Raw genomic sequence first — 27,055 nt, 5'->3', positions numbered from 1 at the left:
GTGAGAGAAAAAAATGGGTGTTTCCAGACTTAACAGATTGCCATGCACACCTTGCCTCTCACCTGTGAACAAGGAAATCATCTCTGCCTCACATCACATAGCAGGCTATCTGGGCTGTGTTAAAATTAGAAAGAAAAAGGTTAAAAAATAAAATGCAAGAAAGAATATCCTCTTGGCTTACCAAGGTTGCCTTTATGTTACGTAAGTACCACTGATTTATTTATGTTGTATAGTAGTTTGAACCAAAACTTTTTTGTTGTACATCCTTTCCTTATTACCTGACCTTGTTACTGAATAAATAGACAGCATGATGACTCGGATTACAAAAGAATAAAGAGAGACCTTATGTGCAAAAAATAATAGATCTCTGTTAAATTTGGTTACATGTTTTGTCATGTATGGTTTCATTAAGCTTTTAATTTGAAACCAGTTGTTTCCTAGGTGATAAACCTTAAGTAAACCATAGTTTATGACTCAGCTGTCCACTGTCATAAACCACATAACTGACTTAGAGGCACTTCAATCGTTCCTGTCCGAGGTCAAAGCAGTTGAAAATAAACTAATGCTAAGTTTTTGAATGACATTTAAAAAGTAAAGAGCAGGGGACATTTTAGTAATGGTTAACTGAGTATACAAAACATTAAGAACACCTACTCTTTCCATGACATAGACTGACCAGCTGAATCGAGGTGAAAACAATGATCCCTTATTGATGTCACTTGTTAAATCCACTTCAATCAGCGTAGATGAAGGGGAGAAGACGGGTTAAAGGAGGATTTTTAAGCCTTGAGAGAATTGAGACATGGATTATGTGTGTGCCATTCAGAGGGTGAGTGGGCAAGACAAAATATTTAAGTGCCTTTGAACAGGGTATAGTAGTAGGTGCCAAGTGCACTGGTTTGTGTCAAGAACTGCAATGCTTCTGGGTTTTTCATGCTCAACAGTTTCCTGTGTGTATTAAGAATGGTCCACCACCCAAAGGACATCCAGCCAACTTGACACAACTGTGGGTAGCATTGGAGTCAACATGGGCCAGCATCCCTGTGGAATGCTTTCGACACCTTGTAGAGTCCATGCCCTGACGAATTGAGGCTGTTCTGAGGGTAAGGGGGGAGGGAGGGAGGGAGGGAGGGAGGGGGGAGGGAGGGAGGGGGAGGGGGGAGGGAGGGAGGGAGGGAGGGAGGGAGGGAGGGGGAGGGAGGGAGGGAGGGAGGGAGGGAGGGAGGGAGGTGTACCCTTCTTTCTATTATTTATACAGTTTATTAGCGTACACCCAATATGTTCCCCCTGTTGATGTTGCTTATTATGCATTAAGGTTGAACCAAGAGATTACATGTAACAATAACACTTAATTAATCAACATATCTATTTATTATGGCAATCGAGATGTTAGCTATTAAAATCAGAGCCAACAATAATATCAAGGGATTAGAAATCCAGGGCTTAAAAACAAAGGTGTCATTGTACGCTGATGATTCATGTTTTCTTTTGAATCCACAACTTGAATCCCTCCACAGCCTCATAGAGGATCTAGATGCATTTTCTAACCTCTCTGGATTACAACCAAATTATGATAAATGTACTATATTATGTATTGGATCACTAAAAAATAACAATTTTACATTACCATGTAGTTTACCAATAAAATGGTCTGATGGTGATGTGGATATACCCGGAATACATATCCCAAATTAAATAAATGATCTCACTCCAATACATTTTAATAGAAAGTTAGCAAAAATAGATAAGATCTTGCTACCATGGAATGGTAATTACCTGTCAATTTGTGGAAAAATCACCCTGATTAACTCTTTAGTATTATCCCAGTTTACCTATTTGCTTATGGTCTTGCCTATGCATAGCGAACAGTTTTTTAAATTATATGAGAAGAAAATATTCAATTTTATTTGGAACGGCAAGCCAGACAAAATTAAACGGGCCTATTTATATAATGAATATGAATTCGGAGGACAGAAATTATTAAATATTAAAGCATTAGACCTTTCACTAAAAGCTTCAGTCATACAAAAGTTGTACTTAAATCTGAACTGGTTCTCTAGCAAATTAGTAAGATTGTCTCACCCAATGTTCAAGAATGGCCTTTTTCACTTTATTCAGATTACAACCTCTCACTTTCAGTTATTTGAAAAGGAAATAATCTCCCAAATATCACTATTTCTAAAACAAGCCATAGAAAGTTGGTTGCAATTTCAATTTAATCCTCAAGAAATGACAGAACAAATAATGCAACAAATATTGTGGTTAAACTCAAATATACTAATTGATAAAAAAAATATATTTTTTGACAAAATGTTTAAAAAAGGTATAATCTTCGTAAATTATATCATAGGTAGGACTGGTGGAGTTATGTCGCAAATGCAGCTAACAAAAACATATGGAAATGTCTGCTCTAACCAAAATTACAACCAAATAATTGCAGCTTCACCACAAAAATTGAAGAGGAAAGTGGAAGGGGGAAAAAGTAAGGAACTTGTCTGTCGGCCCTGCATTAAAGAACATAATTGGTTAAAGAAAATTGTGATAAATAAAAAAGTATACCAGTTTCATTTAAGGACCAAAGGATTGACAGCCTGTCACGACCGTTGGAGAAAGTGGACCAATGCGCAGCGTGGAATGAGAACATACTTTTATTTTAATTACCAACACGAACAAAACGATAATGTGACGTCCTTGGTTACAAACACTAACCATACACGGAACAAGATCCCACAACACACTGTGGAAAACAGGCTGCCTAAGTATGGTCCCCAATCAGAGACAACAAGCAACAGCTGATTCACGTTGCCTCTGATTGAGAACCACACCGGCCAACATAGAAACAAATGAACTAGATAATAACCCTAGCACACAAAACACATAGAAACAACACACCCTGGCTCAACATAACAGAGTCCCAGAGCCAGGGCGTGACAGTACCCCCCAAAGGCGCGGACTGCGACCGCGCCAAACATAAACCGAACAGGGGAGGGCCGGGTGGGCATTCCTCCACGGAGGCGGTTCCGGCTCCGGGCTTGACCCCCACCCTCCAACAAACCCCCCAAAGCGCCCCTGGTCCGGTCTGGCCCTGCTGGCCGGAGCTGGACTGAACACTGGTGGAGCGGATTGCTCTAGCTCCGGAGTGGAGCAGCTGACCGGTGCCGGACCAGGCACCGGTGGAACAGGCACGGGCTGTGCCGGACTGACGACGCGCACCACAGGCTTGGTGCGGGGAGCAGGGACGGGCCGGACCGGGCTGACGACACGCACCATTGGCTTGGTGCGGGGAGCAGGGACGGGCCGAACCGGGCTGACGAAGCGCACCACTGGCTTGGTGCGGGGAGCAGGAACAGGCCGGACCGGGCTGACGACGCACACCACAGGCTTGGTGCGGGGAGCAGGGACGGGCCGAACCGGGCTGACGAAGCGCACCACTGGCTTGGTGTGGGGAACAGGAACGGACCAAAACGGGCTGACGACGCGCACCACTGGCTTGGTGCGGGAAGCAGGAACGGGCCGGACCGGGCTGGCGACGCGCACCACTGGCTTGGTGCGAGGGGCAGGAACAGGCCGGACCGGGCTGGCGACGCGCACCACAGGCTTGGTGCGAGAGGCAGGAACATGCCGGACCGGGCTGGCGACGCACACCACAGGCTCGGTGCGAGGGACAGGAACAAGCCGGACCGTACTGGGGACACACACCACTGGCCCTACACGGGGATCAGGAACGGGCCGGACCGGACTGGCAACACACCCCAGTACCTCTCGCCGTGCCTCTACATTCTCCTTCCCCCTGGTGACCAGTGACTCCCGTAACCTGGCGGCCTCCTTTGCCAACCCGCTGAACCACTCTATCCCGGCCTCCTGCTGCCCCGTCGTCCACGGCGTGAGCCCCCCCCTAAAAATGTTCTGGGCATCTCTCCTCCCCGTGGGCCAGGCCTCCATGGCTCTCGCCAGACTCTCGCTCCTCTGCTCCCAAGTCCAGCCTCTCTCCTCCTCCCGCGGCTTGACCCAGTCGAGGTTGATATCCTTTAGAGCCCTCTCTGGCGTTGGCTCCTGGACACGCTGCTTGGTCCAGTTAAGGTGGGATCTTCTGTCACGACCGTTGGAGAAAGTGGACCAATGCGCAGCGTGGAATGAGAACATACTTTTATTTTAATTACCAACACGAACAAAACGATAACGTGACGTCCTTGGTTACAAACACTAACCATACACGGAACAAGATCCCATAACACACTGTGGAAAACAGGCTGCCTAAGTATGGTTCCCAATCGGAGACAACAAGCAACAGCTGATTCACGTTGCCTCTGATTGAGAACCACACCGGCCAACATAGAAACAAATGAACTAGATAATAACCCTAGCACACCAAACACATAGAAACAACACACCCTGGCTCAACATAACAGAGTCCCAGAGCCAGGGCGTGACACAGCCGTCCCATATAGATTGCAAAATAGTTGGGAATAGATTTTTGACGTACCAATTCCATGGCATAGTGTTTATGAACTGATACGCAAAACGACGCCAGATTCAAAACTTAGAATTTTTCAATTTAGCAGACTTAGTATAGAATTATAATTTTTTTAACTTACAAATTGAGACCTCCCGAGAGGCGCAGCTGTCTAAGGCACTGCATCGCAGTGCTTGAGGAGTCACTACAGACCCGGGTGCGAACCCAGGCTGTGTCACAGCCGGCCGTGACCAGGAGACCCATGTGGCGGCGCACAATTGGCCCAGCGTCGTCCGGGTTAGGGGAGGGTTTGGCCAGCTGGGATTTCCTTGTCCCATCGCGCTCTGGCGACTCTCTGTGGCGGGCCGGGTGTCTTCAAGCTGACTTTGGTTGCCAGCTGGACAGTGTTTCGTCTGACACATTGGGGCGGCTGGCTTCCGGGTTACGCGAACAGTGTGTCAAGAAGCAGTGCAGCTTGGCAGGGTTGTTTTTCGGAGGACGCATGGCTCTCGACCTTCGCCTCTCCCGAGTCCATAGGGGAGTTGCAGCAATGGGACAAGACTGTAACTACCAATTGGATATCCTGAAAAAGGTGTCAAAGTAACAAAAACAATGTAACTAACATATTGAAATGTATAAAAATATTGCTGTACATATACTGCATTATTTGATCTTTATTTGTTTTCTGTGTCAGAAGCTCTGGTGAATGTCATCAGGCTGGAGAATGTCACCAGTAAGTTAATCAGTGTGAGTTGGATGGGTATTAACCTGGACCAGCAGATACAGTACAAGGTGAAGCTGGCGTCTGGTTCCAACTCAACCCATAGTGAGACCTCAGCCACCAAAGCTGTTTTCTCAGACCTTACTCCTGGAACCATATACACTCTGATTATTGAGTACTTATCCTGCAGCATTAAGAAAAACTTTTCAACAGACATAATCACTGGTATGTCAAAATGTTTTCAAGTAATCTGCTTGAATTTACTAAGAACCTACTTTTGTCACAAAATATATAGATCAAATGAGTACAATGGGACGTTTTGTGCAAACATCACATTTGTTTTGCTAAATGTTCCTTTATCCTTTTTCTCCTTAAGCTGGAAAGGTCTTTGAAGCTTTCACTCGAATTCCAGGCAGAGAGTTTGTGTCTGATTATACAAATATATCCAGCAAACTTTAAAAAGACTTTGTGACCAATTTCACCATGCAGGTAAATATTCACTAAGCATTTTTTATAATTGCTTTTTAATTTATGTCATATTCAATGCCTTCGGAAAGTATTCAGACCCCTTGACTTTTTCCACATTTTGTCAGGTTACAGACTCATTCTAAAATGTATTTAATTGTTTTTTTCCCTCATCGATCTACACACAATACCCCATAACAACAAAGCAAAGACAGGTTTTTATACATTTTTGATAATAAAAAAATAGAATAAAATGGAAACATAACATTTACATAAGTATTAAGACCCTTTATTCAATACTTTGTTGAAGCACCTTTGGCAGCGATTACAGCCCTGCGTCTTCTTGGGTTTGATGCTACAAGCTTGACACACCTGTATTTGGGGAGTTTCTCCCATTCTTCTCTGCAGATCCTCTCAAGCTCTGTCAGATTGGATGGGGAGCGTTGCTGCACAGCTATTTTCAGGTCTCTCCATAGATGTTCAATCGGGTTCATGTCCGGGCTCTTGCTGGGCCACTCAAGGACATTCAGAGACTTGTCCCGAAGCCACTCCTGCGTTGTCTGTGTGCTTAGGGTTGTTGTCCTGTTGGAAGGTGAACCTTCACCCCAGTCTGAGGTCCTGAGCACTCTGGAGCAGGTTTTCATCAAGGATCTCTCTGTACTTTGCTCCGTTCATCTTTGCTAGTCTCCCTGTTCCTGCCGCTGAAAAACTGCCACCACCATGCTTCACTGTAGGGATGGTGCCAGGTTTCCTCCAGACGTGACGCTTGGCATTCAGGGCAAAGAGTTTTATCTTGGTTTCATCAGACCAGAGAATCTTCTTTCTTTAGGTGCCTTGTGGCAAACTCCAAGCGGGCTGTCATGTGCCTTTTACTGAGGAATGGCTCCTGTCTGGCCACTCTACCATAAAAGCCTGATTGGTGGAGTGCTGCAGAGATGGTTGTCCTTCTGGAAGGTTCTCCCATCTCCACAAAGGAACTCTAGAGCCATCGGGTTCTTGGTCACCTCCCTGACCTAGGCCCTTCTCCCCCGATTGCTCAGTTTGGCCAGGCGGCCAGCTCTAGGAAGAGTCTTGGTGTTTCCAAACTTCTTCCATTTAAGAATGATGGAGGCCACTGTGTTACTGGGGACCTTCAATGCTGCAGAAATGTTTTGGTACCCTTCCCCATATCTGTGCATCGACACAATCCTGTCTCGGAGCTCTACGGACAATTATTTCGACCTCATGGCTTGGTTTTTGCTCTGACATGCACTGTCAACTGTGGGACCTTATATAGACAGGTGTGTGCCTTTCCAAATCATGTCCAATTAATTGAATTTGAATACATTTCTAAAAATGTATAAAAACCTGTTTTCGCTTTGTCGTTATGGGGTATTGTGTGTAGATTGCTGAATAAATGTTTTTATTTAATCAATTTTAGATTAAGGCTGTAACGTAACAAAATGTGGAAAAAGTCAAGGGGTCTGAATACTTTCCGAAGGCACTGGAATATAACCCTGTATGATTTAAATGTACATATTTCTTTAAAGGTTGAAAACAATCTCCCGAAAGAGTACCAGGACCTTATCAGGGCTAAAGAATTGGTGATGGTTGTGACCGGTGTTCGCAGAGGAAGTGTGATCGTTGGCTTTGATCTGATCACTGCTCTGGAGGTCAAACTGTCAACCTCTGACGTGCAGAACAGCGTCATCAATGCGCTGAAATCATCTGCACCCGGAGTGGATCTGAATATCACCTCTGTCAAAGGTTCAATTCCAATAACTACATACAATTATCTATTCTATGCTAGTTAATCAATCAAGTGATCTTTGAATAAATATTCAAGAACTAACAGAAATAAGGACGCTTTGGATCAATTGGATGATAGATTTGCATATCTAGGTATAAAACAGAAGTCTACATTCACACCAGGTGGTTATCATGTCGCCATGTGTATTTAGTGGCTTTTAGTAACTTAACTTATTACTTTATTACAGAGGCAGATATCTGCCAACGAGGAGATCACATATGCTCAAAAAATGCCAGCTGTGTCAGAAAGGGACCTTCACATACTTGTGAATGTAAGGCAGAATTCTACGACCAAAACCCAACCGTACCGGGTACTGACTGCAAGAGTAAGAAACGTTGTTGCTTGAAATGTGCGCCACACTTTACATTAAATAAGTACTTTATACAACAGCAACTACCAGTGGAAGAACATATGTTATTACCCTGTAATACACTAGTAAGTACATCCAGTTAAGCGGTATTTACCACTATTGCACTCACTATTTTGAAGGAAATATCTCTGTAGGTGCAGATCCATGTAAAGGCTTGTGTTCATCACGTGCTCAGTGTGTGGTTGGTCCTGGAGGCAGCCATGAGTGTAGCTGCCATCCTGGTTAGATAGATCAGAATCCTGTTAACCCTGGGAAGCTATGCAAAGCTACACTAATGTCCTCTGTCTCAAAATGTATCTGTCTCAATGTCTTACTTGAGTATCTTACACATACTTTACATTACATCTTCATGTCATCAAAATGTACCCACTCTAGATCCTGCGGACTGTTTTGATCAAGAAAATGAAATTTGCTCATCCCAAAATCAATGTCTTCCTTCCAAGTTTCTCTGCTCATGTAAGTTCTGAAATCATACCAATTCTTCAGATCTCACATACGGTATTCAGAGAAAGAGGAATCTGTAATACTGAGGCCTATTTGTGCCTCTGACTGAGTCAGGATGACCTACAGCTTATTATAACAACTCTCTCTGCTTCCCCCCTACAGTGAGGAATGTTTTCAAATTAACAGCAGAGTTAAACTCTTGGATCTTCAATTCCTCTCTGTACGACCCCGGGAGCGATGCTTGGGCATATACCTCTACAAAGATCATAACAACTGTAAGTGCATAGATTTGTAATTATCATGATGTCATATTATTAAAAATGCTATCTTAAAACACTATGGTTTCTTTTCCATAATTACTTTTTAGACTAGACATCTACTTTACTATTTTTTTAAAAATCCAGGTTGTCCCCAGAATGCGGCGTGTTCTGTCAGAGCCATCCTTTGACATGACAGTGGTGGGCTTCCAGAGGGGTAGTGTGGTGGTCAGGATGATGTGTGGTTTTAATGGGAATACTTCCACTGATGAAAGAGCTCTCCAGACTGCTCTCCAGGACACTATCTGCAAACACCTGGACATAACCGCCATAGCTACCTTGAAAAGTATGTTTAAAACATAGGATTGTTTTGAATGAATTGGCATTTCACGGTGATGGTGTTTGTTTTGTTCAATTAATGTATGTGTCTTGGTTGTGGTTTCACTAATTTCTTCTATTTTATTTTGTGTGGGAGGCTGCTTATCTAATATTTTCCTTTCAGTAGTTACTGATAGACATTGACCAAACATCTATCTTTTCCCTGTAGGAATTTCCCAGATATCAACGGCCCCGGGAGAAGGCTGGAAAGTGGCAACCATAGTCCTTGGAGTTCTGCTGGGCTTGATTTTGTTAGTCGTGGTTGTTATTCTGATCAGCACCACAGTGAGGAGAGCAGCTTGCAAGCTGACCTCATACAAAATCCAGCACACAGAGCACAACAGATAGGTGGTGTCCAATGACTACTTACAATGATGTTATTCTTACCAGGTTTAGTTCAGAAATTCTTGAAAGACAGGACAATCTCTATTTCTTTCCACAAATATATTTCTTAATATTAACAACATTTGAATTATATATTTTGATAGACAAAAGTATCAGCTATCACACCATGTAAAGGAACCACGTCCTAATTCTTTAATTGTTTCATAAAATGCAACTAACTGGATTCATGTCAACTCCGTCAGACACCATAAAAGGCATTTCATTTTTACATTTATTGTCCAACAAGTGTTTTATAAAGGCCTTGATTGTTTAATTCTATTCAAATATGTAATACAACTCTTCAAACGTATATTAGTTTTATTTTATAGTTATAATGCTAATTTCGTTAGCATTTTGGCATGTTTTTCAAGATTCAGAACATAAAACAACATTTAGAAAGCAAACATTATCCCTTAGGTCTAGCACAGCAAATAAGTCTGTAGTTTAAGCATATGTTGCAACAAGGTGAAAATATTTTTTTGAATATTGATACAAATATTGATATTAAGAGGGTTAGCCATCCGTGAGTTGACAAGCCACTGATGGGGTTGACAACGAATATTCAAAACATACATAATTTTGCCTCTAAAAATAAAAGTTTAATACAAACACTTGTAATATATAGAAAAAATATTAATTTGAAAACCCCCAATAAAAATATAACCATTCTATCAGATCTTTCAGCACTGTGACGGAGTTGACTTTAGACTAAAATCTGATGGAGTTACGGAGTTGACTTTTGACAAAAATCTGATGGAGTTGATGTTTTACAGAGTTGACAAAAATATAATTTTTCTTCTTCATTCAAGTAATATACAAAGTTTTTCCTCAGTTCCTTTATGACTCTAAAACCAAATTATATCATGTCCTATATTAATCTATCTGGCAGATGGCGTTGACAGTTTATGGTTGTGACAATGGTGATTTTAATATTGTTTGTTTAAATCTATCAAAAGTAGAGAACTTTTTCAGTTAATATTAATTATTGCCAGTTTTCAGTTAATATTAATTATTGCCAGTTTTTAGAATTTTAAACACTTTTTTTGAGAGTTTGAAATTGCGACCCTTTGCAAGAGCATTTCCGGCATAGAGCCGACATGGAAATTAATAATATTGAAAATATTTTGACAATTCCAAAAGCAAATCTTTGCCCTAATAAAATTCCCCTAAATGTATTTTTTAAGCTCAAATAACGCAACAAAATAACAAAAATGTAAAGTATAAAAATACAGTTTCGCTGCTGGACAAGGATTGTCCCGACTTTCAAGAATCCCTGAGTTAAGATTTGTCACTCATGAAAACAGGAATAATAAGGTATGGATCTGGAGAAAACATTTACTATTGGAATAGGAACTAAATGTATTGTTTTGAAGTGTTATTGTGTACTTATGCAATTTCACTGAGGGCATAATGGCCTGGATCTTATTGCAGTGGATAAGAGTACTGAAGCAATGCCATGAACCATAATGGGCTCATGTTAAGTTTGTTTGCAGTCTTATTATTTTTCAGTTAGTAATCAGCATGATTGAGGGCTTGGTAAAAGCATTTAAATAAACATTTATTTTGTATTTTGATATTATTCGTTTTGAATGTGCCTTTAAACGTACCTGTATTTGTCTTGGAGGAGGGTGATTATATTTAGCAGACTAGCGCCTCATTCGCTCCTCCGATCTCCTTCCCTTAGTCCAGACTGCATGATTATATTGGTGGGGCCTTGACTGGCCACATGGCAGCAGTGGCAGTCCTGGTAGGCTAGACTTCTCTGGGGCAGACATACTGGTGTTCCCTGGGTAATAACTCCCAGACAGGAGAAGCTGTCTGTCACTCCAGATCAGAGCCCTTTCCTGGTTGGCTCATTATTCATTAATAGGTCTCATCATGTCTCCACTGAGTCCAGTCTCTCCTCAGTTAAATAGCTGTAACCTGTGAGAGTGTCTACATTGGTTACCTGTATCACCTTGTTCTATACAAAAGGTAAAGGAAGAAGAAATGTCTGATCATATCCATTTGAAGACGTAGCACTGTTTTACTTTTTACCCAATGGGAGATACAAAGTCAGCTAGACTTCTTTAGAGTGGACCTGATGAATGTAGATTAAAATAATTAAACGTCACCTTTATTCTTATAAAAGGTGTATAGCACGGCGAGCTAGGTGCGTGCAGACACTTCTGGCAAAACAGGGGACACAGTTCCACTGCCATCTCTGCTCCTCCATTCAATATTTCATACAGCTCGCTCTCCAAATAGTGGCCCATAACAACTTAATTATTTAGGAGGTTTTACATCAGGATGACTGAATTACAGACAAACAACAGACCCTGCATGTGTTCAGTCCTTCAATGGATTGGCTAGGAAAGCATAAATTACTGTTTCCATTTTATAGCTGCTGTTGTCTGAGGGCACCTTTTGTTTGTGGGAAGCAATGTCATTTGTTGACTCCCTGTTTAAGGGACCGTTTATATCTCAGAACTAATTCCTGATGATGGTTTTCTGTTCCTCATTTAACAATAGTGGGAAGTGTTCCTTGTTTTACAAATTGTAATGCAATTTTCTTTCAAGTTGACTGCATTTTGTTTTTCAAGTTGACATGTAAATGGTATTGTACTTCATGCCTATATGCTTAAATAATTGTAATTTGCCAGAACGTGAATTCCACTGCCATAAGAAATCTCTTTATTTTACCACCCAATGGGAAATAACAAAGCAGCCAAACCATCTTCACTGGACCTTCCGTAATTCCTCTGAATCTTTAATGTCCACTAAAATAAAAAGAGGCCGTTTTGGTGCCCTCATTCATATTCTAATGGGTTTTGCAATCTCTCTCTGTCTATGTAGCGTAATGAAAATCACAAATACCTCTTCTGAAGGAGTCTGAGAGAGTGTCTATGGGCCAGTTCAAGACTTCAATAGAGGTGCATTAACTAATACTGTATCATGATAATCATTCACAACATTCAGATTCTGCTTCAACATTTTTAATTAGTTCATTCAGAGCAAGCTGAGAATACAAGCACACAATCACAACACATCTGCAGTATATGACATCATATTGTCATCATTTCACACGGTCTGAGTACATTCGCATCAAACTGACAGCATATAGATGAGAGAGTCATAGCACCGAGGTGTGGTGTGCTCAGCACATTAGTTACTGTCCTGGGGGGCAGGCGCTAGGAGCCGGCGAGCTGTGGAGGTCTAACACACTGAACCCTGACAGGTACCAGAGAGCAGGGTGGTCTGGGGGTACAATAGACAATAGCAGACACACAGCAGCGTATGGGAGGACTGCCACATACTGTAACATACTGGCGGACTGCAGGTGCACAGACATAAGAGAGACAGGGTGAGATGCTTTCAGAGTAGCACTCACACTCACTATGAATAGATGTGATACCAATGGTTCCAGACAGGCAGCTGCATGTTCCAAAAAGCAGATTTGATCTTCTAATCCTGGCCCACTCCTTATCTTTTTACACCTAACTATTGAGCCCATTGAAGAAAGTGGAGGTGATTGAGTAAATACAATAGGTTCTCCTATTTCCTATATCATACATATGCTCATTTTAACATTATACATGGTTTTGCACACCAATAGATCACAGCTTTGTAATGGATAAAATAACGACATCATTAAAGACGGGTGTATTATCAGAAATACATCAGTTTTCATACTGTATCAAATAACTGGAAAGTGGACAAAGTGGTTCTCACATTGAAGAAGGCAGTAGAACCATGTGTGTGAAGGTAGAACTTCAAAGCTGGTGGGTTGACATAACAGTTACAATAGGCACTAGAGTACTAAGTGCTATCTTTTGTACTGTAAGTCAGTGACAATTTTCTTGTTTGTTTGTGTAGACACTTATGGTATGAGATCAGACTATCACTACACATGCAGTAATTTTGGAAATGTGATTTCTCATGAATGAGAAGCTAGATTGTGACCGTGAGAATAGGACACTAGAACGCTACTATACAACCAGAAAGAGGGCCTTGCATGCAAGCTGTAGCAATTACATTACAGTTCAATTGGTTTCTTAGCAACCAAATTGATGAAAACAGATATCCTCCCGAATATGATGAAATATGAAATGAAATCTAGGTCCAAAGAGTAGAGTCACTGTAACCAGGAAACGCTACAGTAATTAAGATTTTATATCTGCAGAGACCACATAGTCACTGCCGTCTAAGAGATCGAAAAGAAGAACTATAGACAATCCATCATCAGTATGATGATAGGTAGTCAGAAAAAAAAGCAAAACCTCTCACTGCCTTCAACAGCCGTTTAAGAGCCATATACTGTTCTTGATGTACAGTTTGTGTATCAATGGCTCTCTGTTTTAGAATGTTTTTCTTTCTACAAAGGATTGACAAATGCAACAAAAGAATGTGCAAAAAATGTGCTGAAGTTTTAACAGAGAGAGGACGTGCACACACGCGCACACACGCACGCATACACACACACACACACACACACACACACACACACACACACACACAAAGCATTATAGTTAAACGACAGCATGGTGAAGATGTCAAACTGTCAACTTAAAAGCTCCACATCTAGTGAGTATACACAGAGACGAGGAACATGAAGGAAAATACAGAGAGAAAGAGATAAACGAAATGGATGAGAGTTCTCTAATTCATTAGGCAGCGTTTAATTCCCTAAATAAAGTAGTGCAGAGATGTTTTGTTTTTACTTTTTTGCCTCAGCCAGTCTATTGCTTATCTCTTTGCTCTTCTTTGAGATAACGACTCCCTCTGGCTTGGACTCGTCTGGCTTGGTGCTCGTGGAGGTTTTCTTCTTGGTTGACAGTGCACCAGCGATGGTCTTCTCTTTCGCCTTTTTCACCATTTTGCTCGTTGTCGTTGATGTCTTTTTTGGTTTGGTTTTTGTCTTGTCCACCTATAGAGGCAGAGAGGAGGGCATTGTGTACTTCACATCCTCCTACAACTGTAGGTAAACTACACAGTCAAAATGTCATCAGTCCAGGTTACAGTATCATCTTTGGAATGATACTGTATGATACAGTGATACAAAGAGCTCATGAATCTCTAAGGTGAACACTGGCAATTCATTTCCTGGAGATGTTACAGTAAATCTTTATTCTGAGCATGCAATACATACCTTCCTGTTACTAACATCAAATAAAAATAAAATAGCAAATGTCACTATCTTGTTTTTTTGTTTTTTGTTTTTTTAGTTTTTTGGGGGAGGGAATGGATCAGCTTAATATTGCAGATAGATTGTATCTTCTATCAATGTAATTGTCTACATCACTTCCAATCCCCCATGTTTTTTTTTTTTTTGTCACTATCTTGTTGGTAATATTTGCAATACGTGGTTAGTGCACTTACGATGAAAGAAAACCACTTGTGTCCATTGGAACATAATCTCTGTTTAGAAAAACTAATTTCATTTCCATCCTGAAGGTTGTGTCTAAAATACAAACTTACAGTATAAAGTTGGGGTTAGTATATGAACAACTAACTTAATATGCACAATCTTATTCTCTTTCTATGGGACGAGACTATATTTTTGGTCATATTCAACAAATTAGTTTTTTTTGTAAAGATAATTGGGCTTTTTGCCCTTTGTATAAAGTGCTTCTTCTGACACCAATCAAACCAAAGGACTGAGAGTTGATATGACATGCAAAATAATACATTCATTTAATGAATCCAAGCTCTCTTGGTGGTCTTGAGAGAGGCAGTGCAATCTTTAAGGACGTGGCTGACAGCTTTACAGAATGATTGAATTATCTGGCAGTTTGGTGGCTAATGTGACCCTAGTCCTGTTGGTTAAGGTGCATTAATCAAGGTGTGAGTTAATCTGAGTTCAACCTCCATGCCTTCCAGAGAAATTGACAACACACCTGACTACAGCAGATCTAGAATAGAGCTGCTCTCAGTCTCAGAACAGTCCTACAAGAGTGAGAGAGGGAGGGGCCATATAAACATAGCATGCAGACACATGAGACTTTCCTACCGCTCACAAACATGCATGTGGAGATTTAATTAACTTTGATTGATTACATTAGTTTTGTGATGTGCTAATTCTTATCTTAATTTAGTAGTTTAGACAGTTCCTCTGAGATTTTATACTGTACAACATTTCAAAGTGATTAGGACCATGGAACAGGCTACAGTGATGATCTCAATCGTTATAAGTTTAGCATCTAAATCAAAATAGTATATTGCTTGAAGGAGAACATATACATGAAAACAACAATGTCCAAAGTAACTAATGCAGTTTGAAGTTTAATTTGCATTATTTGGAGTCATTGGAGACATAAATACATAAACATGAATTGGCCCGTCACAGCAACAGGTTGGAAAACTCGAAATTGAACATGTATTTTGTGCAATTAGATACACATTTTAACATAAAATGGTAAGTGTTCAGTGTCACATGCATATTGATGTGGGCTCACCTTGGTGGTCTCCTTGCCGCCCGGCTCGTTGTACAGGCTGCGTATCCTCCTGCGCTCCAGCAGCTTGTTGTCAGTGGGCTGCACCTTGGTCTGCTCCCCCTTGTAGGTGGCGCTGTAGCTGGTCTCCAGGCTGGTCTTGTCCTTGTCATCCATAGGGGGTTTGTACTGAGACTGGGGCTTGGTTGACTTCACTGGCTTCACATCTTTGTACGCCTTGAACTCATTCCTGAAAAACAATGAATCAGCAAACTCATTAGATGCCACTGTATTAATTAATCATACAACAAATCACTTAGTTTTATTATGAATCCCAAACAAACATTGTTGTTGCCCAAAATCTGTGGGAGGAAATGGACCGAAATGACATCAGATCTACAGCCAAAGTGTACACAGGGAGGGTAGCATGACTCGTTAGTCACTTTACTCCCCATTACAGTAACTACAACACAGGGCTTCTGTTTCTTTCACACACAGACGACAACTGCAAAGCTCTCTACACATTTTACACAAAAACTCATTGACCTTGCAGTCAAAAACTAGGGAAACAAATGAGGGAGCCCCTCCAGAGAGGCCTTAGAGAGGCCTATGTTGAGAACAATAGACATGATTATATCCACAGCTCCTTTACTGCCTTGGCCCTGACATGATGTGCTACTGTATTGATCTGGTAATAGAGGAGGATGAAACAGGGGACAATCAATGCTGCAGCAGTTATCTATGATAACATTAGTCTGATCATCAAGATCACAGGACACTGAAATGAGAGAACATATGTTATATCAAATATCAAACAAAAAAACATTTAAGATTAATCTAGAAAAAAGCTGACATGTACAGTTCATGATGGAGAGGTAGCGTGTGCTTTCTTGAGTAGATTATAAAACCCAGTAGGGATGACGTGCGCTTTATTGTCAATAGACTGAAGGCTACATGCATCTTGGATTTGCTACTGCTAGTACAGTAACTACCAAAAACGCATGCATAAATTATTAATCAATTGTATTTAAATGTTGTGCACAATATGTTCTTCTCTTACCAACATGTGCACAACATTTAAATACAATTGATTAACAATTGATGCATGTAGTTTGGTAGTTACTGTAATTATATATTAAGATTGAGTATTGGCTAAGCAACACAATATATTGTGTTAGGCCTCATTAAATAATTTTGGCCTCCACAATAAAGTTCATTGTGGCCTAAATTCCATGTTTAATTTAGGGTTGATATACTGTATTTAAACTGTGAAAAAATATACATTTCAGAGGCAGAAAATGTGTAAATACAGTAATTCAATAATAAACATTCAATGAAAATACATAGTCCCACAGTAGTCAGATCCTCACCTATAAGAGCTGCCAGTGCCAGTTGAGACGACCTGTTTTATCTGTCTGTTCAGCGCGTCTGCTGCTGCCCTTCCTTTCCCCTCCACAGTGGCACCTGCCGGTGGCTGTCCCTCCATTTTGGCACTCACTTTCTTCTCTACAGTCTTCTCCTTCTTCACTGGTTTCTTTTTCCTCTCTTTGGATTCTTTCTCTTGCACCTTTTCTTCAATTTCACTCTTCTCCACACCGCTCTCGGGCTCTGTGGCTGCATGCTCCAATTTGCTCCCCACGCCTCCTTCTTGGGCACCAGAGGAGGCAGTGGGGCTGGGTTTGGGGATCCAGGGGTGGTCTCCCTTATTAGGGACAGGCCATGGTTTATAATCCTTCTGATACTGGGTTACGTTGTTGAAAGGAGTCGCCGAGGGGTGATATTCATTCTTAGGTTTGCAGCTGGGCTCCGGGCGTATATCTTTCCATTCCCTGAAATCCTGTCGCATCACGGACGCACTACAGCCATGTTTTCCTGATGCGGCACCAGTCGCGGGCGGTGCCTTGGCCGCCGCCGCCGCCTCCGGTTCACTGTGAGAAGGCTGGGTTTCTATGGTGATAGGTCCGGTCCTCTTCTGTCTAGAGGGAGGCTGAGGATGGAGGTGTTGCACCTCGGCCACATCCGAATATTTCGTGAAAACCAAAGGCACGGCGATGTCCGCTTTGTCTAATTCACTCCAGAAGCGGTTAATGCAGCAAGCCCGTGTGATGCACGGCCATGCCATAATCAACGATGGAGATAGAATAACCTATGCACTTAAAATCTGAATCAAAGTGTTAGGCTACTGATAAGAGTCCTGAAAGAACGTCCTACTCACGGACTGGAGAAGGGGAAATGATGCTCCCTGCGCCCACTCAAATTCTGTCCAGTCAGGAAAATGTACGTGTCTACCTATGTCTCTTTTTTTCAGAAATCCTACGATGCTTGCTAGATGGTAAGAAATGTAAGAGCATTTTAATACAAATTAGCAAAGTCCTTTGTAGGCTACTAGTTCTGCACAGCTAATATAATTTAAGTTGAAATATACTGGATTTGCTGTGTGGAGCACATTGCATTGGCGGTCTGAATCTGCTTTCTGGTTGCGCATCAGAGCGACCCCACCCCGCTACGTTTCGGAAACCTCAGAAGATGCCCGGGGTCTGCACTGTGAACTGTCACCTGGGTCGGTCAAGTCTAGGCCGCAAAGAGGGAGGAGACGCTGCCTGGTTAACCCTCCCTTTCCCGTGGATGATGTAGAGACACGGCGGACCTCGATCTAGTGTACAGTATAGCTTACCTCTGCCCTCACATACTATAGATTCGAATGTATGGTGGGAGATGTACAGGTAGCTGCCAAAATAATGGAAACACTTGAGTATGAGGGATACAAAGTATATTGAAAGCAGGTGCTTTCACACAGGTGTGGTTCCTGCGTTAATTAAGCAATTAACATCCCATCATGCTTAGGGTCATGTATAAAAATGTTTAGCAGACTATTATTATTTTGGCTACCATGGCTATGCCCCCATAGGATGACAATGCCCCCATCCACAGGGCACGAGTGGTCACTGAAGGGTTTGATGAGCATGAACATTATGTTAACCATATACCATGGCCATCTCAGTCACCAGATCTCAACCCAATTGAACACTTACAGTATGTGAGATTCTGGAGTGGCGCCTGAGGCAGCGTTTTCCACCAACAAAACACTAAATTATGGAATTTCTCTTGGAAGAATAGTGTCGCATCCCTCCAATAGAGTTCCAGACACTCTACGCCAAGGTGAATTGAAGCTGTTCTGGCTCGTGGTGCACCAATGCCCAATCAAGATGCTTTATGTTGGTGTTTCCTTTATTTTGGTAGTTACCTGTATATCTAAAGCCTCAAGCTCTGTGAGTAGTTAAATACAGTACATGGCCAAAAGTATGTGGACACCTGCACGTCAAATATCTCATTACAAAATCATGGGCATTAATATGGAGTTGGTCCCCCCTTTGCTGCTGTAACAGCCTCCACTCTTCTGGCAAGGCTTTCCACTAGATGTTGGAACATTGCTGTGGGGACTTGTTTCTATTCAGCCACAAGAGCATTAGTGAGGTTGGGCACTGATGTTGGGTGATTAGGCCTGGCTCGCAGTCGGCATTCCAATTCATCCCAAAGGTGTTCGATGGGGTTGAGGTCAGGGCTCTGTGCAGGCCAGTCAAGTTCTTCCATACTGATCTCGACAAACCATTTCTGTATGGACCTCGCTTTGTGCACGGGGGCATTGTCATGCTGAAACAGGAAAGGGCCTTCCACAAACTGTTGCCACAAAGTTGGAAGCACAGAATCATCTAGAATGTCATTGTATGTTGTAGCGTTAAGGTTTCCCTTCACTGGAACTAAGGAGCCTGAACCATGAAAAACAGCCCCAGACCATTATTCCTCCTCCATCAAACTTTACAGATGGCACTATGCATTGGGGGAGGTAGCGTTCTCCTGGCATCCGCCAAACCCAGATTCGTCCGTCGGACTGCCAGATTTCATGAAGCTCCTGGCGAACAGTTCTTGTGCTGACGTTGCTTCCAGAGGCAGTTTGGAACTCGGTAGTGAGTGTTACAACTGAGGACAGACTATTGTTAAGCGCTACACAGTTCAGCACTCAGCGGTCCCCTTCTGTGAACTTGTGTGGCCTACCACTTTGCTGCTGAGTCGTTGTTGCTCCTAGATGTTTCCACTTCACAATAACAGCACTTACAATTGACCGGGGCAGCTCTTGCAGGGCAGAAATTTGACGAACTGACTGGTTGGAAAGGTGGCATCCTATGACGAGGCCACGTTGAAAGTCACTGAGCTCTTCAGTAAGGCCATTCTACTGTCAATGTTTGTCTATGGAGATTGCATGGCTGTATGCTCGATGTTATACACCTGTCAACACTGGGTGTTGCTGAAATAGCCGAATCCACTAATTTGAAGGGGTGTCTACATACTTTTGTATATATAGCGTAGCATCAATACTGAATAACTATGAGTAGCCCTATGGTGCTTGAGGGTAGTGGGGTGTGACTCAGTGTGAGTAGGCCTACTTTATTGAGTATGTGAAGGTCACACATATCAGTCACAGAGACACTGTTGGGAACAAACATGGAAACACAGAGGGATAGAAAAAGCTACAAACAGTTTGAACAACCAGTGCATTATTCAAAAAATCTACATGTGGCTGAGAGATACAAAGCAACACCAATTATAATGGAGGACATATTAGATAGGCTTTGTGAAAGGGTAAATCGCACAATTGTTTGGGTTTCATATCATGTGGGAACGTTATTTAATAAGCCAATATGAGGCTTATAATGCCTTTAGGCATTTTGTTTCTATCAATGAGACTAAAAGTGGCATTGATGGATAGCCTACCTGTCTTTGCTCATAGTGATCTGTTTAAATCTGTACATTAAGTAAGGAAAAGTTGACAATATAATTCAGGTGGCAATATTGATTCTATTATACGTGATTCACAGAAGACTCCTTATAAATATGTACAGTATGCAAGATACATTTTCACGTTTATTTTCACCATGATTCATTCATTGGTTTCAATGTTGGGTCAAGGTTTCCTTTATCAAGCAAAAATGTTAAGATTACAGGATCATTGCGAAACAAAGACATGCTTTGTGAAGCTACAATAGCTGTTATGAACCAAGGACAGTCTATGAGACACATTGTCTCAAAGCGCTGGAATGGAATCTCTCACCCTATGACTACCATTGGATTTTCCCAGCTTGTGTATCTGTTCATTTAGATTTTGACGCCATGGTCCATGGGCTGATTGCTTAGGCAAACACATTTGTCCAATCAAATAAAACATCTATTTACTTTTCTGTTTGATTTTGCTATCAGACACATTTCCTTTATTAGTTGACAATCATCATTGACATGCAATTCATCCCTTGCTTCAACCTGGTCTCAGAGCATTTAATATTATTCTGTCCTTAAATCCACAACACTCCATTTAGTATGATATTACGTTTCATATGGTATGTATTCATTTTTGGATGTCCATCACCCCTTTCGTATTACATGTTACAAATTACAATTCGTATTATATGTAACGAATTTGCAAAATGTACAACATGTTACGAATTTGCAAAATGCATGATATGTTACGAATTCTAGCTAGGTGGCTAGGTGGATAATGTTAGCTAGGCTAAGGGTTAGGGTTAGGGATTAGGGTTAAGATTACATTTAGGATTTAGGTTAAAGGGTTAAGGTTAGGGTTAGGGGAAGGGTTAGCTAAAAGGGTTAAGGTTAGGGTTAGGAGAAGGATTAGCTAAAAGGGTTAAGGTTAGGGTTAGGGTTAGCTAACATGCTAAGTAGTTGCAAAGTAGCTCAAAAGTAGTAAGTAGTTGAAAAGTTGCTAATTAGCTAAAATGCTAAAGTTGTCCATGATGAAGTTCAAACACGCAACCTTTGGGTTGCTAGACGTTCGCGTTATATGACCACTCATCCACCCTGACTTTTTGCCTAAAGTAATCATCTGTCTTATGTAACCATACCAAACTTAACATATCATACTAATTTGAGTGTCCCGGATTTATATTTAATATGTTACGCCTAGTCTATGAGACAAGGCTGCTTGCTTATGTAGCTTATAAATGGCATGTAATATGACTAAAGAGAGGCAACATAGCCCATTTGGGGCTTTTGACATAATGGAACAGATAATATACAAGGACAATGTTCAGATGTCCCCTGCACTAATAAAGAGAGTACACAATACTCTCTGTGACAATCCCAGCACCCTTCACACTATAGCCCCTCCCTTGAGGGGTATAAACTTGTTCAACCGAGTATGAGAGATCACTGATGTCATGGGTTGTAATAGAGATCACTAGTTTTATTGCCCATTGACAGCTAACATTTTTGGCATTCTATGTTCTATATTGTAGTTATGAAGACAATACTTGCGGCATACACCGGTGTCCTGCGAGGTAAGATAATTTTTACGGGGTGCAGTAAATCCATTCCAGTATCTTCACCCTTAATTTCATTTGGTTTATTTCTTGAATATTGTTGAATATTGGTTACATATTTTGTATAGTTTTCAAGGTCCCGTGAATAGAATCTGATTGCATTTGAAGTAGCAAAGGGTTGACATTTAACTTAATCAATCCTAATGTGATGTGTTCCAGGCACTGGCTCCGTCATCCTGTCAGCCCTGCAGTCCCTGCTCTCAGTGTGCTGGGCCTGGTGTCCCAGGCTGGAGAAGCAGGTCCAGGTCTTCTCTGTCATGCAGTTCATCGTCTCCTTCCTTATCATGGGTGAGATTCTCTGCTGAGCTCTATACACTTCACTGTCAAATGGCTGAAGCACTGGATTCTTGGTTTTTATTTATGTACAGCATATAAATGGCCAGCCTTTTATTGGGTTTCTTGGAAAACTGCTGCGTACCAGAGGGCATAAACACAGCACCACAGTGTTAATGGGATGCATAACCTCCAACTGGCTATGACACAGCACAAATACTAAATTATGATTCTCAAACTTTTTTGTATAGATTCTTGTATTTTTACAGATTTTAAAAGACAATAGAATGTTTTGTCAATGCAAAATGTATCTGTGTTTCATCCCCTGGCCTATCTCTGTGTTGGACCAGGCCCTATATGCTCTGTGGTGATGCTGTACCTCCTCTGGACTGACTACTGGTGGGTCACAGCCTCATACACCACCTGGCTCTTCTATGATTGGAACACACACAAACAAGGCAAGCTAAACGCTACATTACAGCCCTTCAGAGAATACAGCTGGAGTAGGGCACTGGTTGTTCTTCAGACTTACTTTAGCTTTTTGTTGATGATATGGTGTGTTGTCTCCTAGCTGGCCGAAGGTTCTCGTGGGTAAGGAACTGGACAGTGTGGATCTACTACCGAGACTACTTCCCTATCCGAGTGAGTGATAGTAACTGCACACTTATTTGTCACATTCCAAGGGTAAATTAACTGTTGTTAAAGCCAATATTTGCTATTTAGTATAATTTCAATGTTGAGTCTCATCTTTAACAATCTTGTGATTTCAGCTTATAAAGACTCACAACTTGTTGCCCAATCGAAACTATATCCTTGGCTACCACCCACATGGAATATTTTGTTTTGGAGCACTTTGTAACTTTGCAACAGAGGCCAATGGTTTTTCAGCCAAGTTCCCTGGAATAACACCATTTGTGGCTACCCTGGCTGGGAACTTCCGCATGCCATTAGCCAGAGAGTACCTGATGTCTGCAGGTGAGGACACTGGTCTCTGGTTAGTCTCAACCCACACTAAAACAATGAGTGATTGTTCGTAATGTGAACATACATTGTAGATTAATTTCCCTCCAAGGACAGTAAAGGTTTCATTTATATATATGATTGAGTAGTTCCGTAAATGTTGCTCCTAAAAAAGAGTGATTAATTATTATTCTTCAGGGGTTTGTCCTGTGAATCGCGCCACTCTGGAGTTCATTCTGTCATGTAATGGGACAGGGAATGCAGTCGTTATTACTGTTGGAGGGGCAGCTGAGTCTCTGGACTGTACTCCAGGAGTTCATTGTATCACCCTAAAGAACCGCAAGGGCTTTGTGAAACTGGCTTTGCAACAAGGGTGAGTCCCCATGATATACACAAACGATCCACACCAGAAAGCTACATTGATTCAAGGAGATACACTTCAAACAGACTGTCAAACTAATCATCTGGAGGTGAGACTGACTACACTCTAAAAAGAAAAGGTTCCTGGAGTATCCTTTAGGGGTTCTTCAAATTGAAACGGTGGAGGAACCCCTATAAGTTCTTCAAAGAATCGCTTTTAATGGACCCTCAAATAACCTTTTGAATAACCTTTTGGGGTTAATTTTTGAAATACCCCCCCTCCCCTATTATTATTATTAATAATACGCATAACAATAACACACTCTTTTAATTGTCAGTGTTTATTATGATTTTAGTGACAAAGCAGAATAAAAAAAAGTCCAATGGGTATATCCTCTGGCGTGGTGATGTTAATGTGTTGATGTTCTCCGTATCATAGCCAGAATGATTTTGCAGTGCATGGCGATCAAACAGGTTTCCTGTTATATTCATCAGAGGTGTAGGGAGGGTGAAGTATGTGAATCCCCAAAATAGTAATTATACAGATGTTTAACAAAACATGCATATGACAGTATTCATACCTTGGTTTTTGTGGTAAACATTGTTTTGATAATGGTTTCATACACATGCCTTTTCCATAATGTAGAGGCCGATGAAACTTTAATTGAAGAGGTAAGGGAGGAGGCGATTTTCCGTGCCAAGAACCCTAAGGTTCTTCAAAGAACTTTGAGGATCTTAGAAGAACCCTTGTTGAACCCCTAATTTTTAGAGTGTATGTTGTGTTGTGTCTTATTGTGTTATTGTCTACCAGGGCTGACCTGGTGCCTGTGTACTCGTTTGGGGAGAATGATGTGTATAAGCAGCTGATACTGGATGAGGGATCATGGTGGAGGCTGATCCAGAGGAGGCTACAGAAGATCCTGGGCTTTGCCCCCTGTGTGTTTCAGGGCCGGGGCCTCTTCTCCCCTGACACCTGGGGCCTGGTCCCCTTCTCCAAACCCATCAACTCAGTTGGTAAGCTTACCATATTCCCTTGAAATACCAGGGGTCTTCTGTAAAGTTATTTATAGGTTTTTACTATGTAATTACCATTTGACCATGTCATTTCTTGGTAATTTCTGTTCCCCTAAAACAAAGTGCAACCAAATGTTTTTTGTGTGGTTTTTTTCACCCCATTAAGTTATGTATGTGGAGAATGGCCTTGGATCTAATCTAGAATTAGAGTAGATTTGTATCTATTCAAGGGTGAATAACACTGAGACTGTCATCCGGTTAGAAAATGATTTTGCCTTTCAGTTGGAAAACCCATGGAGATGCCCAAGATCAGTTCACCCAGCCAAGAAGAAGTGGATCATTACCACACCATGTACATGAGCTCCCTTACACAGCTCTTTGACAAGCACAAGACCCACTTTGGGTTGAGGGAGGAGGATGTACTGGTGATTCACTGAGGAGTGGTCATACCCTGGCCGGGTCAGACACAAGCACTACTCTTTGGCTGCTCCAGATAAGCCTTGTACATTATGACTGAAGCTGTGACTAAAGGAACAATATCACAGATCAAAGGCTACCTGTCAAGACAGACAGAAACACAATAGATGCTGCCGATTCTTTTCTAGGATAATCACTAGGTGAAGTGTCCTGGGGTAAGATAGTTGTTTGCTGTCTGGAACCGGCTGTAACACATTTTCTGCATTATTGCGCTCATCACATTCACTTCAATATAACCCCCAGGGGGCAGCATATTTCTCTCAATTTATGGTTCTGCTGAAGCAAATAAAACAGAGAATGTGTATTTTAATCAGAACTGGGTTGTTTTCTGGCACTTTCCAAAGATATTTGCAGAGAGAACATTGTGATGTCAAATCATTGCTGTATTTGTCTTAACAAGTCACTTGCATGGCCACACGGGGGTGCCTTGACTCTTCACTACAGTGAACAAACAAACGTATGCCAGCTATTCAAACCTTTTGTAAAGTATTGTATATCAAGCAGGCATGCATTATCATGTATTATTAGTTGCTTGTATGTTTTAATATAACTATTCAGTGGTTCAGTGTGTATATTTAAAGAAACGATTGTTCAAAGAGAGACTATTTATCTAAATTCAATTTTTCCACATAAGAACAAGTGAGGTCAATAGACACTCAAGATGTAGCTGCCACATGATCATAATCTGAGACTATCTGTTCACATAACAATGATAAGAATGTAGGTCTTAATAAAACATATACACACTATAACATTCCCTCTTTATTTAGGAAGGGCATAGAACACGTTATTGATCATAGTTTGAATCACTAATCCCTCACTGAAAGCCCTGAATCTGCCTGTCAGTCAGTGCAGTGGTCCCCAGCCCTTCATCCATCCACATGTGCATCTGTTGAAGGTTTAATGTGTTTGTTACCATATCTTAACAAGATACAGTATGTCACCATATTGACTTTCAGTTGCTTCTCAAACATTACATATGCCTATAAAATATTTGATATCTTTATTTGTTCATTGTAAAGAACTGATGCCTTTGAGCCATTCACCCTGTAATTGTTGTTGTTTTAATTTTCTGGATTGTACGGCTAAACGATCAAAATGTGGATGAACAAAATACTTTATAGTAATATCACAAAGTTGGGTTGACACCTAATCTTGAAAGTGAATCAATAAATGAAAGACAACCAGCTGTAGAATACATTATTAACATGCCATGTATATTGGCATGATTATTTTAAATGCAGCACATACATTTCCAATTTTTACCATGACATATGCCCTTATGTCTCTTGCCTTTACATCTCACCAAAATGAAGGTGTTTTATTTGGTTGTTGCATGAGATTTATTTGCACTCACAGTTAGTTTTTTTTCTATTATGACATGGGTCCAATCGAAAAGTTTAACATAAATATAGCGTTGTCTGAGTAACAGTGGTAGCTGTCAAGCAGGCAGGCATTGTTTGGAACTGTGTTTCTTAGGCAATAATGAGAAACAAAGTTACTTGTTCACTGCACCAAATCACTCTTTCAATTTGAATACATATTCACGCCAAGTATCCCATGAAAACCATGTTTTTGATATCATTCCATTCACTCCATTCTAGCCATTATTATGAGCCGTTTTCCCCTCAGCAGCCTCCACTGGTATGTACTGAATAAGGATAATGAATCTGTAAGACTGACATGCTCACAACCTGCCATTGGATACAAATTATTTGCATGTGAAGTTATAGTCAAATACTGCATAGAATATTATACTTACCAACTACTGTTCTTTCTATTCAGCACTTCAAAAAGAACAGTTTTGAAATGTGTATATTGCATTTTTTGCTATTGGATTAAATGGTGAGCCTATCATTCATTGTCTGATGTATTGGTGACTAAATAAAACACAAAAAAAGTTATACTTTTGAA

The 27,055-nt window shown here is 41.2% G+C and overlaps 2 protein-coding genes and 1 long non-coding RNA gene across 7 annotated transcripts; 2 read left to right on the top strand and 1 right to left on the bottom strand.

Annotated features, from left to right (window-relative positions):
• Positions 1-8,178: 8,178 nt before the first annotated feature.
• Positions 8,179-9,333, top strand: LOC121568401. The gene is made up of 4 exons (XR_006001249.1): positions 8,179-8,254; positions 8,405-8,517; positions 8,647-8,845; positions 9,047-9,333. It is a non-coding gene; the product is annotated as an uncharacterized LOC121568401 (long non-coding RNA).
• A 2,887-nt stretch (positions 9,334-12,220) lies between these two features.
• LOC121568005 (microtubule-associated protein 6 homolog) lies at positions 12,221-17,803 on the bottom strand. 2 transcript variants are annotated; one of them, XM_041878480.2, is made up of 4 exons: positions 17,042-17,803; positions 15,696-15,921; positions 15,138-15,186; positions 14,119-14,167 (listed from the first exon to the last, which is right to left on the bottom strand). In XM_041878480.2, exons 1-3 carry the CDS (start codon positions 17,791-17,793, stop codon positions 15,142-15,144), a joined length of 1,023 nt encoding a protein of 340 aa, XP_041734414.1. In that variant the 5' UTR covers positions 17,794-17,803; the 3' UTR covers positions 14,119-14,167; positions 15,138-15,141. The 2 variants fall into 2 exon arrangements, with proteins under 2 accessions (XP_041734412.1, XP_041734414.1); XM_041878478.2 differs by lacking the exon at positions 15,138-15,186 and having other exon boundaries at positions 12,221-14,167.
• Positions 17,804-17,870: 67 nt separating this feature from the next.
• Positions 17,871-27,055, top strand: LOC121568006 (diacylglycerol O-acyltransferase 2-like). 4 transcript variants are annotated; one of them, XM_041878483.2, is made up of 9 exons: positions 17,871-17,948; positions 21,974-22,015; positions 22,217-22,345; positions 22,681-22,788; positions 22,902-22,972; positions 23,101-23,305; positions 23,489-23,663; positions 24,462-24,664; positions 24,947-27,055. In XM_041878483.2, exons 2-9 carry the CDS (start codon positions 21,976-21,978, stop codon positions 25,099-25,101), a joined length of 1,086 nt encoding a protein of 361 aa, XP_041734417.1. In that variant the 5' UTR covers positions 17,871-17,948; positions 21,974-21,975; the 3' UTR covers positions 25,102-27,055. The 4 variants fall into 4 exon arrangements, with proteins under 4 accessions (XP_041734417.1, XP_041734416.1, XP_041734418.1 ...); XM_041878482.2 differs by lacking the exon at positions 17,871-17,948 and adding an exon at positions 18,249-18,329; XM_041878484.2 differs by lacking the exon at positions 17,871-17,948 and having other exon boundaries at positions 21,833-22,015; positions 23,546-23,663.

This window comes from Coregonus clupeaformis, chromosome 6, assembly GCF_020615455.1.
Source record: "Coregonus clupeaformis isolate EN_2021a chromosome 6, ASM2061545v1, whole genome shotgun sequence".
NCBI lineage: Eukaryota > Metazoa > Chordata > Actinopteri > Salmoniformes > Salmonidae > Coregonus > Coregonus clupeaformis.
The sequence above is the reverse complement of the archived record's forward strand: the minus strand, read 5'-3'. Positions and strand labels throughout refer to the sequence as shown.